This window comes from Argopecten irradians, chromosome 11, assembly GCF_041381155.1.
Source record: "Argopecten irradians isolate NY chromosome 11, Ai_NY, whole genome shotgun sequence".
NCBI classification, from domain to species: domain Eukaryota; kingdom Metazoa; phylum Mollusca; class Bivalvia; order Pectinida; family Pectinidae; genus Argopecten; species Argopecten irradians.
This window is the reverse complement of record NC_091144.1, coordinates 33583814-33601809: the sequence shown is the minus strand read 5'-3', so window position 1 is coordinate 33601809 and position 17996 is coordinate 33583814. Positions and strand designations below refer to the sequence as shown.

General features: G+C 36.8%; 1 protein-coding gene across 3 annotated transcripts in view; it reads left to right on the top strand.

Annotated features, from left to right (window-relative positions):
• The first annotated feature begins 2976 nt into the window (after positions 1-2976).
• The window catches only part of LOC138335354 (uracil-DNA glycosylase-like), a 28577-nt gene continuing 13557 nt past the window's right edge, over positions 2977-17996 (top strand). Inside the window, exons 1-7 of one of the 3 annotated variants that reach the window (XM_069284400.1) lie at positions 3156-3280; positions 7960-8061; positions 8673-8912; positions 10395-10490; positions 11641-11695; positions 13858-13900; positions 16880-16968. In XM_069284400.1, the coding sequence (XP_069140501.1) occupies positions 8023-8061; positions 8673-8912; positions 10395-10490; positions 11641-11695; positions 13858-13900; positions 16880-16968 (562 nt within the window). In that variant the 5' untranslated portion in view covers positions 3156-3280; positions 7960-8022. Of the gene's footprint in view, positions 3281-4032; positions 4054-7959; positions 8062-8672; positions 8913-10394; positions 10491-11640; positions 11696-13857; positions 13901-16879; positions 16969-17996 lie in introns of those variants that run through there. The other 2 variants (XM_069284399.1, XM_069284401.1) reach the window with 2 other exon arrangements.

Genomic DNA, 17996 nt, shown 5'->3' with positions numbered 1-17996 from the left:
GATGGGTCCTCAATAAGTCTCCACTGATGAAGATTTGCTGGGGACGGCAGTGTGTCATAGACAGCTCTTAACAGGAATGCTATCCTGTACTGGTCTTTCCTCCACACTTCTGACCAAGATAGTTTCTTGTTTGGCAATTCCCGCTTCATCCATGCCCTTGCTTTCCCAGCTCAACGGCTTTTGCCCTCCTTTTATCTTCCTCTACCCGCCTGACCTCGCTCTGAACCATCTTGCGCCTCTCTGGCATTGATGCATTTTTCCACTGCTGAAAGTGTTGTGCACAGCACTAGCCCTTGCCTTCCACTGCACGTGTTTCCAATCACATCCCGTAGTTCCAGCATACTTTCAGCCTGGTCTACAGAGGTTGATGTTGACCACTTTCTACCTGTCCTTGTCTGGACGCCTGCTCCACTGACTTTTGCATCTAAGGATCTCACAATGTCATGACTAGACGTCACTTCGCTAAAAAATGTCATGTAGACTGCGGTCTTCTATGGCAACTGGAGATCCTTTTTGACATGTTTATTGTACTGTATCGTAATTGAACTGATTAAAATATTGTTTAAACCAACTATCTTCGGATGACTTACAATATACATGTATACAGTCTCTTAAGCGAGTTCAATGATTTGGTATTTTATATAGGATTAGGTTTAAAAGTATGCTAAACTTCAGCCACGAGTGTAAGATTTTATTTATCACATAATTTGTACCACAATGATAAATATCAAAATATACCTGCAGAAGGTGGTGGGATTCCTGTCAAAGAGATGAAGGCCGCTCAACAGGGAAACGATGGTGGTCATCTTTCGTCTGGTCAGGGCTGTCACCTGATCCCTCAGGGACAAATGATAATCTGCCAGTGCCTCTATTCCATCAGGTCCGCCTGACTCCTAAAACAGAGAAAAACATACTATAGATAGCATACTTAGACTAGGGGTATTGGTATAAGATTTGAATATTCATACCTGGCTTTCTGTTACGGCAGTTGCATTTTCTTATTGAAGGACTAACGTTCTACAGCAATCGCACAGTCAAATCAATGTAGTTGTCCCCTACACCACAACACTACCCTTTTAAGTTTCCACACGATCAATAAGTCGGAAAGGTTGCTGATAATAACGGGGACGAATAACTCATTTTCTTTCTTTCCGTCTAGAAATGTAATCTCGCCCTATATCAATATCTAGTTCTTGCTGACGCTTTTGGAGTGGTGCGCCGCTGTCAGTGACACACATTTGATCACATTTAATAAAGCTTCTTGTTGATTTAGAGATACTAAATCACCATTTCTCTCCCCCCCCCCCCCCCAAAAAAAAAAAAAAAAAAACCACACACAGTGATCTGAGAATTAGTTACAGATTATATAATCATGGACCCACCCTAGTAATCTGATTAAACTCATGGTATGCTGAGCGCTAAACAGGCGCAGAAACTACCACTTTTATATACTTTGGTGTGTCTTGGTCGGGGAACAGAATCCAGAGCCTACCTCAAACGGGCGAGCGCTCAACAAAAGACCGGCCTAAAGTGAGGCGGTGTCAACGGAGACGTTAGGAAGATTAAAAGTCAGTTAGGAAGAAGAGAAAAGATAAGATCCTTTATTTAGTTGCATTTTACGATGGTACAATTCTAACGCCTTACCTGCAGGGCAATCCCAACCATATAATATCATACTAGTAACACTATTGTTTAAATAATTTAATATAAACTCAGGCAATGAATCTGATGGGAATATTTAAGATACTCATGGGAGACGTGTTGGTGATCGGCGCCTACAACTTTTATCAGGATGTATCAGAAACATATATACATAGAGATTGGCAACTCCTCCAATTTTACGATCGGCAGATGTACCTCTGTATGTGCTTAGGGGTTTTTAGATAAACTCTTAAATAGTTGAATATAAAAGAATAACTTTGATATGTTGTAAAAGTTCAGTAATTTTCAGATGGTTTGAGTATGATTCTGGATAGAAAAAAAGATATTTTGAATTATTTATTAATAAAAGAAAATGCACTTCCGGTTTTGAATGACGGATTTTCGAAAAACCAGGTAAAATTGCTTATTTTCGTGCTTTCAAAAATCATATTAAATAACACCAATCGGGAAAACTGATCACATCAAACCATGATATAATGTTTAAACTTTGTTTTGATGCAAAAATATCATGTTTGAAAGAATACACTTAAAAGTAGTTAGCCAAGGCAAAATGCCTATAAACCGGAGGTCCCTCTGCCTGTCAACAAAGACAAAGAAGGAGTTTCCAATCTCTATGTATATATGTTTCTGATAAGTATTAAATATGTTTATTTACGATATATAAATATTAGTGTACAGTAACATATAGATTTAGTGTTTAAACCAAGGATTTAAACGTAATCAGTGTTAATGCTAAAATGAGCAGCAAAATGATGTGGATGCACGGTACACGGGAGTCTATGGTGTAGCTACACGCGCCTGAAAGCTATGATGGATTGATATATACATTGTAGTTGTATTTTATCAGAGACATAGATAATTCAATTACTTTATATTAATTTACTATTCAAATCTCTGATTTGCATGTACCAGTCTTATTATCAAGAACATCGATAACGTGCCGACTGCAGGGCCGTTTTCGATTATTCGGTTTGACTGGTTGGACCTAGTTGTTCGTTTATCTATTAAACACGGACCTAGTTGTTCGTTTATCTATTGTTTTCAGACGAGCCTTGACAAAGCCCTCACGGGCCTGTATAAAAAAAACTGCAGGTCCGTCAGGTTTTATACTTGAAATAATGACTTTAACCAACGGTCGAACCGGTTATTCCGAATAAACGAAAACGGCCCTGCAGTGTATACAGGAAAATATAGTCGATAAACAGTGTTCGAAACCTGGGCCGTTTTCAGTGTATACGGTTTGACTGTTGGACCTAGTTTGTTCGTTTATTAATTAAAGACGGACCTGATGATTTTATATTGTTTTCAGACGAGCCTTGACAAAGCCCTCAGAGGCCTGTATCAAAAACTGTAGGTCCGTCAGGATTTATACTTGAAATAATGACTTAAACCATCGGTCGAACCGGTTGTTCCGAATAAACGAAAACGGCCCGGATACTTTTGATAGCCTCGTTCGGGAAACCGCGGGATGTTTATGTGCACACGAGGCTTGTTTCGTTTTAACCATATATCGCGAAGATTTATAAAAACACAAGACATGTTCGGCCAATCGAAGATATCTGCTTTCTTCAAGACAGAGCAAACATCTAGTAAACGGTCAACACAGCATGATGACCAGGTATTGAAAATGAAATTAGACGGTCACACACGATCTTTCCCAGTCTAAGCTTATACCGCCTTCACCAGGTTGGGGACCCCAGGATAGTCCCGCATTTGAGTAATAGTCCTGTATTTGAGGGATAATTTTGTTACGCAAATGCAGGATTCTGTGAAATGAAAACTGATAAAGTTGTTTTAAACATTGTTATAAAAAAGGGTGTTATAATTTTACATGGCATCATCAGTAATACAACTTTCCACATTATTACTCAAATGGAAACAAATTTCATCATCTAAATGTTTGTAAAAGTCACCAACAAAATCACCTCTATTGCTTACTATAAGGCTTAAAATAGAACACAGGTAAAACTCAATCAACCATGACATTTGCACTAAATTTCCCTGATGGCTATACAACGTAGTCTCTGCAGAACACCTAAATTGTCACTTAATTCATTACAAAGTGAGCTAATAGAATTCAATAGTTAATACACAAAAACATAAAGTCTTCAATCAGTTATATGGCTATCTGAAAATTATGAGACCTTTTTTATACAAATTTTTAAAACAACATTATCCATTTTAATTTCACAGAATCCTGCATTTGCATAATAAAATGATCCCTCAAATACAGGACTATTACTCAAATGCAAGACCATCCTGCATATATGGGAGTGTCTCCAACCTGTTCACACTGGACAAAGACCGCGCTAGGACCTAGAAAATCATTTAGATCGTGGCAGGTCGTTACAACGTTGTGATGAAGTCTTTAGGGGCGTATTAGCAATGCAGGTAGGTCGTCATTTCTTTCCCCTTTGACGCTGAAGCCATATTTTGTTTCCCTTCTCCAAATATAAACAGTTATATTTCATTTCAGCGCTTACAATAGAGCGACCCTTACATACAAACGCAACAACGATCCAGATTTTCATGATTGGAATACATCTGCATGGCTTTTACCTAAAGTACCAGTAACATACCTCCGGGTACCTTTTTAGTTAAATCGATAGGCATTTTAAACCTTTTTTGGCATTTCTGAAAATTTAGTTTCAGCTAAAAATCACTTGTCCGAGTGGGCAAGTTTATCATAATGTACTTGTTCGACAGAGATTTCTACTGGTACGGTCAAGTCGGACAAATGTATTTGTCGAGCCCTGAATAACTCTAACAAATGTAAACCGATTTTCTTCAAACTTGGTGACAAGATTAAATGCCTTAAGGGCTCGGCCAAGTTCGATCATAACTGTCGATGGACCTTATTTAGTGGAGTTTTGGCCCTTTGAATTACTAAAAACGTCATTTTATGCCATTTCCGTGCAATAAGTGTAACCAATGTAAACCGAAAACCGATTTTCTTCAAACTTGGTGACAATGTTAAATGCCTGAAGGACTCGCCCAATTTCGATCACGACTTTCAACAGACCTTATTTAGCGGAGTTATGGCCCTTTGCTTAAATAAAAAAACTCAGTTTCTGCCATTTCCGTACAATAACTGTAATAAAAATTAAACGATTTTCATCTAACTTAGTAACAAGGTTGAATGCCTTAAGTGCCTGGCCAGGTTCGATCAACTCTTCCAGCGGATGTTATTTATAAGAGTTATGGCCCTTTAATATACTACAAATGTCATTTTTCTGCAGTTTCTGTGTAATGACTAACAAATGCTAAGAAACATATTTTCTTCAAACTTGGTAACAAAGTTAAATGTCTTAAGGGCTCGGCCAAGTTCGATCGCCACTTGTGACTGACCTTATTTAGCAGAGTTATGGCCCTTTGATTTAATAAAAAAAAAATCATTTTCTGCCATTTCCCTGCAATAACTCTAATTTTCTTCAAACTTGGTAATAAGGTCAAATGCCTTAAGGGCTTGGCCAAGATCGATTGCCACTTTTGGCTGACATTATGTATTGGAGTTATGGCCCTTTGATGTACTAAAAATGTCATTTTCTGCCATTCCCTGTTCAGTTATTGTAATAAATGTTAACGGATTTTCTTAAAAGTTAGTATCGAAGTTAAATGCCTTAAGAGCTCAGCCAAGTTTAATAGTTACTTTCAGCGGACATTATTTTACACATCTTACTTCTGGATAAGACTTCAGTTTATTTTTTCATGTTTCAACCAAGGTTAAACCTAACCTCAATAATGTTTACCTTCAAAATTTCCTGAAAGCAGGGGATGGAAATTCCATGAATTTGCTTGTTGTCTCTATTACAAGGATGATCCTAAGTTTCAAACTAGGGGGAGATAATCTAGTAAAGACCTCTGAGAAAGTCGTATCAACAACTTTGGGTCTGGTGGCCAGTCTAACAATAGTGTTGTACTAGGCCTTCAGTGGTAGAATGTAAATTTTAAGCCACTATCCATTTTCAAGTTGGTAACATTTCAACTCACCAGATCAGAAATTTGCTTGCCGCTTTCATAGTAAAATTAGAAACATGTTAAAATTAAAAGCAACCAAATTAATTCATTGACATTTTTTATATATATATTGTGGATCTGTAACGATAGATGTTGAACATTTTTAGTGTCTGTCAGTGTAGTGTATTAAAAACAACAATTTATTTTCAGAATGTGGCACTTTGTGCAAATGAAAACTAGTTAGATATTATTAAAGGGTCACATAATGAATATAGCAGAAACAATGACGTATATGAGAAGGATCAAAAGCCGCACTTGGTTTTGAGCAAGTGCTCTGGCCGTGACGTTGGGTGGCGACTGATTTTCCTTTGATATCCGGCGGCGCAGCCTTTGATGTAGCTTGCGGGTGTGAGGGTTACCGTCTTACTTTCTGAAGCGTGCATGTGCTGTCATTTCATGAGCTGTTAATGAAATATTAAGACATTTCTTCTAAATCTTCCGTCCTTAAGGCAAGTACTTAACGTTGTGAAATTTGATTAAATTTACATTGATGTTTTGTTTTACTCGATAAGACAAGTATTTGTTGAGAAAAACGGTTTTTATTCCCGGTTCATAGGAGTCTCATGTTGTGTATAGTAATGTAAAGAGACAGACATGAAATCCTTCTCACTTATACGTCCTTGAGCAGGGTTGATAGTCTTACAAGTAGACTAAATGACATGAAATAAGTCACTGTCTCAAGGTCTGTATGGTACAGTGTTTGGACGTCTGGTCCTCTGACAGTCTATTTGTTGAGAATAACAATGTTAACTAATGCATTTTTCAATTCAGGCTGTGCCATTACGGTAATTGCCCCCATAATAATTCAGACTGCGCAATATTATTACATTGCAGGGCCAAACGGGTGCACTGTGGTTACAAGATTTGGTTGGAAATACTTCTCTTTGTATTGAAATATGATGAAAGTATGAAAGTTTATCGGTATACATGTATAGACTCTCCCTGGTAAAATGTAACTTTTCCGGATGTTATGAATCGTAATCAGAGCAAGGCTTTCAGTTTGTTTGATTTGCATATAAAACAATCAATTGTGTCCTGGAAAACTCCTTGGCACTATGCCCTATATGGAATGAAGTGCTGTTTGCGCATCCACTTAAAGCAAAATCAATATTTTTGTATGTGTTTTTGGGTTGATAAGGCACATTATATACACAATTAAACATTAGTTATTGTTCAAATGAATGGTATAATTTTTATTCTGCCAGTGGTAAAACATCTTTAAAATTAGTTGATATTAAAAAATTGAGGCATATTTTAAATGCTCTCCTTGTCCTATATTCATACCTAGCTTACGAAAAAAATATATTCAAACACAATTGATAACATGCCAAATTTTTTTAGCAAACCCAATATCCTCAATTTTTTATACTACCAAAAATTTTATTTTTATTTTGCTTGAAAATCAATTTGTAGTAAAAATAATTAGTATATATCATTATAAATGGGTATGAAATAAAGAATGACGTATCTTTTATTAACAAAATTAATTAAAAATAAAAAATATGTTCAAAAGGTGGACACAATGGGGTCCCCTTGCCGCATGCCCAAAGTAATGTTGGAAACATCATTTTACACCCTTTATGCCTTTTTAAAAAAAATGCAAAAGAGATTAAAAGCACATTTAAAGTAGTAATAAACCTAGACCATTAACACTGCAAAATTAGAAAAAAAATCAGAGCGTGGGCGGATTTTGCAACCCTACCTTTATCTCCAAATATAAACAGTGTGTTTGCGGGCTAAATACTGACAAGTACATGTAGATTGTTTCTGATCAAGATTTTACAATGAGAAGGAATGAACAGCGACCACAAATTATTTTTTTGTGTATCATAACTTATGATATTATTTTAGACAAAGCCTATTTGAGAGCACAGCATAATGTAAGGGAATCTATTCAATCAATACATGTATGTGTGTCTTTCTTTTTGTGGTGTTCCGATTAATCGAGTTAGTCAAGAACCGTTGGTTTGAGGTCTTTGATCAATTAATCGTGTAAGAAATCTGTCATCGAGTTTCGTCCGAATTTTCTGATACCATGATAAACCAAAGTATAAAGTTAGCTGATCAATAAAACATGGAAAAAAATCATACCTAACTTGTTAAAATCATTCCCTTGTGTGTGGTTGTCACTCATATCATTTCAAATTTCAAGCGTCTAGACGAATTGAAGAGCGCATAAATAAGGGAGGGTATTTTTCACGAATGATCTTTCTAGCCTTTTTAACTCCCATTTTTATGACAGGCTATAATATGTGAAACCATTTTTGATAAATTTTTCAGGGCATTGAATTTTGACGATTTTGAATGGACCTGCGAATTTAGGCTAGCAAAATTAAAACTCCCATGAATATTAGCAACTATGCAGTATTGAAATATATATATGTAAGTATGAGTAATTTCAATCACCCAATTAGATGTGGTTACTCCTAAATAATGTTAATTGTAATAATTTATTTTTAGCCAACAAATATGTCCAAATAAATTACACAAATGCTAAACAAACAAACAAAAACAACCTTGTCATACAGTACAAATAAAGAAGGAAACTTGTTTCCCCATAAATCACAGTGAAACCACATCAACAGTGCATATGGCTGTATAGCTAAAATATCTTACCTCTTACGGTACACTAGGACTTAAAGTTGCTACACTGCTGACAAATGTTTTTTTTACAAAAGTTACTTTTTTACAAAAGTTACTTACTTTACACCATTACCACCATTGAAAAGTTTGAGCATCTGATTTTTTTTTCAATATAAAAATACAGTATCAAAAATAATTAATTGTGTCCCGAAACAAACTCAATGGCACTATCCTATATGGAATGAAGTACTGATTGTGCATGCACCAAAAACAAAACAAATTATTTTATATGTATTTTTGTGTTAATTAGACACATAGTATATACACGTTAGACATCAGTTATTGTTCAGATAATGAGTATCATGTATGCTCTTAAATTGTAGTTATATTGCTGTTTATTACAATTTTAGAACACACCACCGAAAAAGGCCAGAACAGAGAAGCAAGAATCACCCGCTGAAAAAGGAGGCACTACAGTCTCGTCAAGTTTGTCACCTGAGCAGAAAGTGAGAATGGAAGAGAACCGTTTGAGAGCTTTAGCCAAGCTTCATTCTCACAACACCTCCAGTTCACAAGGTCTCGTCATCAACTTTGGCGACTCCTGGAAAAACGCATTGGAGAAAGAATTTTCAAAAAACTATTTTCAACAGGTAATAATTATTTGATAATTTCAGTTCAAATAATTTTTGAAATTAGGTCTTATGCGATATGTTTCCACTCTTGATAAGAATATATATTTATCTAATATATTGGTCGGTACATGGTTTGTGAAGTTCATCTAGCACATCGGTAAAATTAAAAGCTGTTTCGGAAAGGTAGTCCTTTGCGTCTGTAATACTTTCATATAATTCCTGTAAATTGAGGAATATCCATGCAAGCAAGGCCCTGGTTTTGTACAGTATAGTATAGTCCACTTCTCACCTGGGTACCAGATTATATAGAAGCATTAACTCTTTAAGTACTGCTGTCGACTATAGTCGACAGGATTTTACTCTCCCTCTTCCCCGTTGTCGACTATAGTCGACACTCTATATTTACGATTTTTCTTCACAATAGATTTCCTGTTATATTTAAATTTTCGATGCAGTGATATATGAAAAGTATTTTGATTACAAATAAATGTTCTTGATGCTAAATAAATATTTATTTTGACCATGTATACCGTTTTAATGGCAGAGGAACAAGATAAATCAAACAGAAGTTATCATCATCAACAAAATGGTGGTTTGTTGCACCTTCGCTCCAGATTGCAATACCTGGGTATCAATTAAAAGAAAATTTTTATTCAGGTTATAAATAATTCATAAAATTATATCTAAGAAAAAGGGGTGCCACGATACGGTAAAAGCGTATTGCTATATATTGCAATCTAGTGTAACAAAACTTGCATGACAAAAACTTTTTTTTTTCCCCCAATATGAATATACAAAATCTTAACATTTGTATATTTTCATGATTCATTCAAGCGGAAACACACTACAGTAAAAGCAAATGGTACATTTATTATCATTGTACTCTATTTTAAACTTGAAAGGTTAATAAACAAAATCCATAATAACAACAAAATCATGCCATCTTTTCATCTAAAATAAATAAAATAATTCATAAAAAATACGAACAACTATCAACTACATAATTGTATCACGATTTTGGATTATGTCTCATTGTAATTAGTATTGAATGTAACGAATGAAATGACCTAAGTAAGTCTAAATGATTGCACTACTCTAATCATGTTTAATTTAAATAAATAAGAACAAAACATTTGGCATTTGGACATTTAACTATGTTCAGTACGGAATCTGGAGAGAATACAAAATACGGAAGGAGTCACACAGGTGCAAATCTTTGTTATCATTATCTGTGTTTAAATTTGTTACCACTTTGACTTGCTATATAATTTCTTCCATAGAATCTCTAAATTTACAGAATATACTGGGGTGTGGGGGTGTGGGGGGGGGGGGGTGCATGGTGACTGCATAGTTGATATTCACTACTTCTCCATCTCTGGGTTGCAACTTCATAACCAATGCAAGGCGATTGCCAGGAAAGTAACTTTGTAGCAAAATGCTGAATTCAAGTGAAAGTTGAATGTTTTCTACACAGTAACAGTAATTTGCTTTGTGTTACAGCTGACCAAATTTGTGGAAGCTGAGAGAACTAAAGGGACGATATATCCCCCAGCTAATCAAGTCTTCTCCTGGACACAGTATTGTACACTTGAATCTGTAAGTTCCTCTGGACACAAAAGGTGTTGAGCTTATTTCAATTTGTTATAATTGTGCTTTCAATTTATAAACTATCATTGATATTACATTTTCTTTCATACTTACGGGTGTAATACTGGCTGGTCTAGGGCAATACAATCATGCCGCCTGAGGCTGTATTGCATGCTATATGGCTACCCATGCAATAAAGCCTCGTGATGTCACGGCGCCAACAAAATTTCCTCGGTAAAATTTTAACATTTTTTTCCCCACAAACTTGACTGGTTTTACTATAAAAGATTCAAACAGTGGAATTTTTGTTGAAAATATCACGTAATTTATGAAAAATTGACTTCCAGCCGTGGATTTCTTCAAATTTATTTCAAAATGGAGGGATATTATTAAGTTGTAAAATTGCAATGAAACGTCGAGGTATGAAAGAAAAATACTCTTTCATAAGTGGATATGAAGGATAGGGATATTCTACCCTCGGGATCACAAAATGTTGCAAAACCCTCGGCAAGCCTCGGGTTTTACAACATTTTGTGACCCTCGGGTAGAATATCCCTATCCTTCATATCCACATATAAAAGAGTCTTATAGTATTCTCCCATACTTCACAGGGTTATCCCATGGTTGCTAGGGGAAATAACTCTCTACATCTCACACACGCTAGATAATAACGTGATGTTTTCAACACATGCCGCGCGCCAGGCATTGTCGATGACGTCATCAATTTTGACGCATAACGACATTCCTGTGATCATGACGAGATGAAAAAGCTGGAAAGCAACAGGAATTTCATATTTCTTTTTTTCAAACTGAAAAAGAATCAAACATTGGTTTGTCAAGCAGACAGGGATATCTCAACCCTCATGAAAGATTTTGGCCGTATACCCTCGGGTTAATATGCCAAAATCTTTCACTCGGGTTTCATTTATTTCAGAATACATGTATTTAATTGTAATATTAAAATTAGGATTGGGCAACAGGCTATGCCTATATTAGCCTCTCCCAGATTCTGAGTCGGGTTGAGATATCCCTGTCCACTTGACAGACTAATGTAAGATGCTATTAGTTTTTATTCTGTTCTTGTAAAAACCATAAAATATGTAAATTATAAAATCCATTATGTAAATGCGAAAAACTAAATTGTGCATATATTTAATAGGTGAAGGTTGTAATATTGGGACAAGATCCATACCACGGACCAAACCAGGCCCACGGTAAGTAAAGTCCATACCACGGACCAAACCAGGCCCACGGTAAGTAAAGTCCATACCACGGACCAAACCAGGCCCACGGTAAGTAAAGTCCATACCACGGACCAAACCAGGCCCACGGTAAGTAAAGTCCATACCACGGACCAAACCAGGCCCACGGTAAGTAAAGTCCATACCACGGACCAAAACAGGCCCACGGTAAGTAAAGTCCATACCACGGACCAAACCAGGCCCACGGTAAGTAAAGTCCATACCACGGACCAAACCAGGCCCACGGTAAGTAAAGTCCATACCACGGACCAAACCAGGCCCACGGTAAGTAAAGTCCATACCACGGACCAAACCAGGCCACGGTAAGTAAAGTCCTACCACGGACCAAACCAGGCCCACGGTAAGTAAAGTCCATACCACGGACCAAACCAGGCCCACGGTAAGTAAAGTCCATACCACGGACCAAACCAGGCCCACGGTAAGTAAAGTCCATACCACGGACCAAACCAGGCCCACGGTAAGTAAAGTCCATACCACGGACCAAACCAGGCCCACGGTAAGTAAAGTCCATACCACGGACCAAACCAGGCCCACGGTAAGTAAAGTCCATACCACGGACCAAACCAGGCCCACGGTAAGTAAAGTCCATACCACGGACCAAAACCAGGCCCACGGTAAGTAAAGTCCATACCACGGACCAAACCAGGCCCACGGTAAGTAAAGTCCATACCACGGACCAAACCAGGCCCACGGTAAGTAAAGTCCATACCACGGACCAAACCAGGCCCACGGTAAGTAAAGTCCATACCACGGACCAAACCAGGCCCACGGTAAGTAAAGTCCATACCACGGACCAAACCAGGCCCACGGTAAGTAAAGTCCATACCACGGACCAAAACAGGCCCACGGTAAGTAAAGTCCATACCACGGACCAAAACAGACCCACGGTAAGTTATGTCCTTACCACTGACCAAGACAAGCCTCCAGTAAATAAGGTCCATACCACGGACCAAAACAAGCCGACGGTAAATGATGTCGATACCACGGACCAAAACAAGCCTATGGTAAGTGAGGTCCATACCAAGGACCAAAACAGGCCCACAGTAAGTTAGGTCGGTACCACGGAACAACACAAGCCCATTGAAAGTGTGGTCCATACCAAGGACCAAAACAAGCCCATGGTAAGTGAGGTCCATACTACAGATCAAAACAAGCCCACGGTAAGTGAGGTCCATACCAAGGACCAAAACAAGCCCACTTACAGTAAGTGAGGTCCATACTACAGACCAAAACAGGCTCATGGTAAGTGAGGTCCATACTACAGATCAAAACAAGCCCACGGTAAGTGAGGTCCATACCAAGGACCAAAACAAGCCCACAGTAAGTGAGGTCCATACTACAGATCAAAACAAGACCACGGTAAGTGAGGTTCAAACCAAGGACCGAAACAAGCCCACGGTAAGTGAGGTCCATACCAAGGGCCAAAACAGGCCCACAGTAAGTGAGGTCCATACTACAGACCAAAACAAGCCCACGGTAAGTGAGGTTCATACCAAGGACCAAAACAAGCCCACGGTAAGTGCTTCACATAGTAACAGTATCTTTTCGTGGCAGATGTAATTAATATCCTATTCAGTTGTGTCATTGGTTACATTTATCAAGATCTCTAAATGACTTACTGTTATAAGTAAATTTGTTCAAATGAATGACATTAACCTTTGCAGGGGTCGAATAGGCTTATATCTTTAAATGACTTATAGTCAATAACTAAGAGGCCTGAGTAGAAACCTGATATTGGGCCTGTAGCATGAGAGGATGAAGGGCCACCAAGTTTTTCAAAAGAATCAAATTTGAAGTTTATAACCATTATTTCTTCATAGTACTGAAGCAATCTGTCTCATATTTCATATGTACCATTAGATTATTGAACTAATTTTAACAGCTACCCTGATAGCTTGGATAGGTAAGGTTGTTGTGAAATCATCTGAATGAGAGTTATTTTGTCGATCTATTTATTTACCTTTGCAAAAGCACAAAATATATACATAAAATGTCATAATAAACTTTTTTCATCAGTGTTCATCTCTCATATAGATGTACATGCTGATATAATTATCAGTTTTATTTGTTTTGGATGATGCTGAAATATTTTTTGTAATAATGTTCTTTTTTAGGTCTGTGTTTCAGTGTACAGAAAGGTGTGAAGCCACCGCCAAGGTAAGACTTATACACTCATTAAAAGTCAGCTTTACATTAACTGTCTTTTTAGATCATCAGATGGTGGGCTATTCAAATCAGTTTTTGTCCATGGTCTGTGGTCCGATTGGTCACCAGAGAGTCATCTTTGATGTTGATAGTAAAAGTTTGTTACCGCTATTTCTCAGAAAGTACTGAAAGGATCTTTCTCAATTTTCATATGTTGGTTTCCCTAGGACCCTAGTTGAGCATATTTCATTTTGAGGCTGATGGTCAACAAGATGGCTGATCAGCTGCCATCTTGGATTTTTTTAGTTAAAATTCGTTACTGCTATTTGTCAGAAAGTACTGAAGGGATCCTTCTCAAATTTCACATGTAGGTTCTCCTAGGACCCTAGTTGTGCATAATTCATTTTGAGGCTGATGGTCAACAAGATGGCCAACTTGCCGACATCTTGGAATTTGATAGTTATAAATTGTTACGGCTATTTCTCAGAAAGTACAGAAGGGATCTGTCTCAAATTTCATATGAAGGTTCCTCTAGGACACTAAATGTGCATATTGCATTTTTGGACTGATCAGTCAACAAGATGGCCAACCGACTGCCATCTTGGATTTTTTAATAAAAACCACAGATGTGATATTTATAGAGATTCCTCTGTATAAAGGCCAACTCATTATAAAGATCACATTTGTATAAATACCACTTTCATATAAATACCACTTCTGCATAAAGATTACTTCTGTATAAAAATTACTTCTGTATGAAGACCACCTCTCTATAAATACCACCTCCGTATAGAGATACCTCTGTATAAAGAACCACCTCTGTATGAAGATCACTTCTGTATACAGACCACCTCTGTATAAAGACCACATCTGTATAAAGACACTCTATATAAAGATCACATCTCTATAAAAAAATAATCACTTCTACTGTATAGACACCTTTGTATAAAGACCACATCTTTATAGAGACATCTCTGCGTAAAGGTCACCTCAGTATAAAGATCACATCTGTATAAAAACCACCTCTGTATTAAGACCACCCCTCTATAGAGATACCTCTGTATAAAAGCCCCCTTGGCATAAAGACCACATCTGTATAGAGAAGACCACCTCTGTATAAAGACTACATTTATATAAAGACCAGCTCTGTATAGTGATAAAAACTCTGTATGATACCACCTCTGTAAAAAGATCACTTCTGTATAAAGGCCACCTCTGTATAAAGACACCTCTGAATAAAAACCACCTCAGTTTAAAGATCGCATCTGTATAAAGATCACCTCTGTATAAAGACTTCCTCTGTATAAAGGACCACCTCTGTATAAAGACCACCTCTGTATAGAGACACCTCTGTATAAAAACCACCTCTGTATAGAGACACTTCTGTATAAAAACCACATATGTATAGAGACAATAAATCACATCTCTATATAAAGGCCATCTCATGATCAGTATAAAGATCACATCTGTATAAATGCCGCTTTTGTAGAAATACCACTTCTGTGTAAAGATCAAATGTGAAAAAAAGTGAAAAAATCACCTATGTAAAAAAACTCTTTTGTATAAAGACAACTCCTTTATAAAGATATCTCTATATAGAGATACCACTGTACAGATCACAACTGTATAAAGATCACTTTTATATAATGATCACATCTATATAAAGACTACCTCTGTATAAAGACTACCTCTGTATAAAGACTACCTTTGTATAAAGACCACCTCTATGTAGAGATCACATCTGTATAAGACCACCTCTGTATAAAGATCTCTTCTATATAAAGACTACCTCTGTATAAAGACTACCTCTGTATAAAGACTACCTTTGTATAAAGACCAGTCTCTGTATAAGACCTCTGTATAGAGATAAAGACTACCTCTGTATAAAAGGACACTCACCTCTGTATAAAGACTCGTATAACTCTATATAAAAGACTACTCTGTATATAAAGACTACCACTATGTATAGACATAAAGACATCTCTATAAAGGCCATCTCATGATCAGTAAAGATCACATCTGTATAAATGCGCTTTTGTAGAATACCACTTCTGTAAAAATCACCTATGTAAAAAAAACTCTTTTATATAAAGACAACTCTGTATAAAGATATCCTCTATAAGATACACTGTACAGATCACAACTGTATAAAGACACCTCTGTATAATGATCACTTCTATATAAAGACTACCTCTGTATAAAGACTACCTATGTATAAAGTATAAAGACCACCTCTATGTAGAGATCACTCTGTATAAAGACCACCTCTGTATAAAGACCACCTCTATGTAGAGATCACCTCTGTATAAAGACCACCTCTGTATAAAGATCACTTCTATATAAAGACTACCTCTGTCTAAAGACTACCTCTGTATAAAGACCACCTGTATAGAGTCACATCTGTATAAAGACACCTCTGTAAAAAGATCACTTCGATATAAAGACCACCTCTGTATAAAGACTACCTCTGTATAAAGACCACCTCTGTATAGAGATCACATCTGTATAAAGACCACCTCTGTATAAAGATCACTTCTATATAAAGACTACCTCTGTATAAAGACTACCTCTGTATAAAGACCACCTCTGTATAGAGATCACATCTGTATAAAGACCACCTCTGTATAAAGACAACCTCCATATAAAGGTAACATCTGTATAAAGAACACCTCAGTATAAAGGTCACCTCTGTATAAAGAACACCTTATATTATATATAATTGTATATTGTGCTTTTGTAACAGAATTAGCCTCTTTAATCATATATGTGAAAGTGCTTACCTGAAAATCAAAGATTTCCAATAACTGGCTAAAATATTCAATGAAATCTTTACACCAGATATAATGGTATTTCTTTTCCAAAATAAACCATTTACCTGAAATGTCATCGTGATGGCTGTCAGACTTTAAATGTCAAATTTTGACAAAACTTGTTATAAAGATATTACTTCAGTTATGGTTACCCATTGTAATAGCCTCTGTTTGGTTACAGTTTAGAGAACATGTATAAGGAACTGACCAGTGATATCGAGGGATTCCACCATCCGGGTCATGGTACGCTGATAGGTTGGGCAGAACAAGGTAATTAATTAAACAACTTCTTATTAATTATAACTTAGAAGTCTAGCGATAGACCTGATATTTGACCTGTAACATGCTAAGATAAAGAGCTAAAAGGTTTGTTAAAATGAATGACATTGACCTACATTTAAGGCCACAAATGTCAAATAAATCACAAACGTATACAATGTACATCTTATACTGGCCAGTGTTTAGTTTACAATGCCTTGATGGTTAATCAAAGAAAAAATGAGCATATCAAACTTATTTGATTATTTTGTATTCATCCAAACAATATTTTGCACTTCTGTATACTTTGCTGTTTGGGTCAATAGGTAAATTTTAAGCCCCATGTGCGTCTGTAAACTGTAATGTATTATCTGTTTAAGGTGTACTTCTGTTGAACTCCTGTCTCACTTTACCACACGCTAACTGTATTGTCTATTTTAGGTGTACTTCTGTTGAACTCCTGTCTCACTGTACCACAGACTAACTGTATTGTCTATTTAAGGTGTACTTCTGTTGAACTCCTGTCTCACTGTACCACAGACTAACTGTATTGTCTATTTAAGGTGTACTTCTGTTGAACTCCTGTCACACTTTACCACACGCTAACTGTATTGTCTATTTAAGGCTTGCGTCTGTTGAACTCCTGTCTCACTTTACCACAAGCTAACTGTATTGTCTATTTAAGGTGTACTTCTGTTGAACTCCTGTCTCACTGTACCACAGACTAACTGTATTGTCTATTTTAGGTGTACTTCTGTTGAACTCCTGTCTCACTGTACCACAGACTAACTGTATTGTCAATTTTAGGTGTATACTTCTGTTGAACTTCATGTCTCACTGTACAACAAGCTACTTATCTTGTAATTGTCTATTTTAGGTGTACTCTCTGTTGAACTCCCTGTCTCACTGTACCACAGACTAACTGTATTGTCTATTGAAGGTGTACTTACTCTGTGAACTCCTGTTGAACTCATGTCTCAACTTTACCCAGCAGACTAACTGTATTGTCTATTTAAGGTGTACTCCTGTTGAACTGTCTT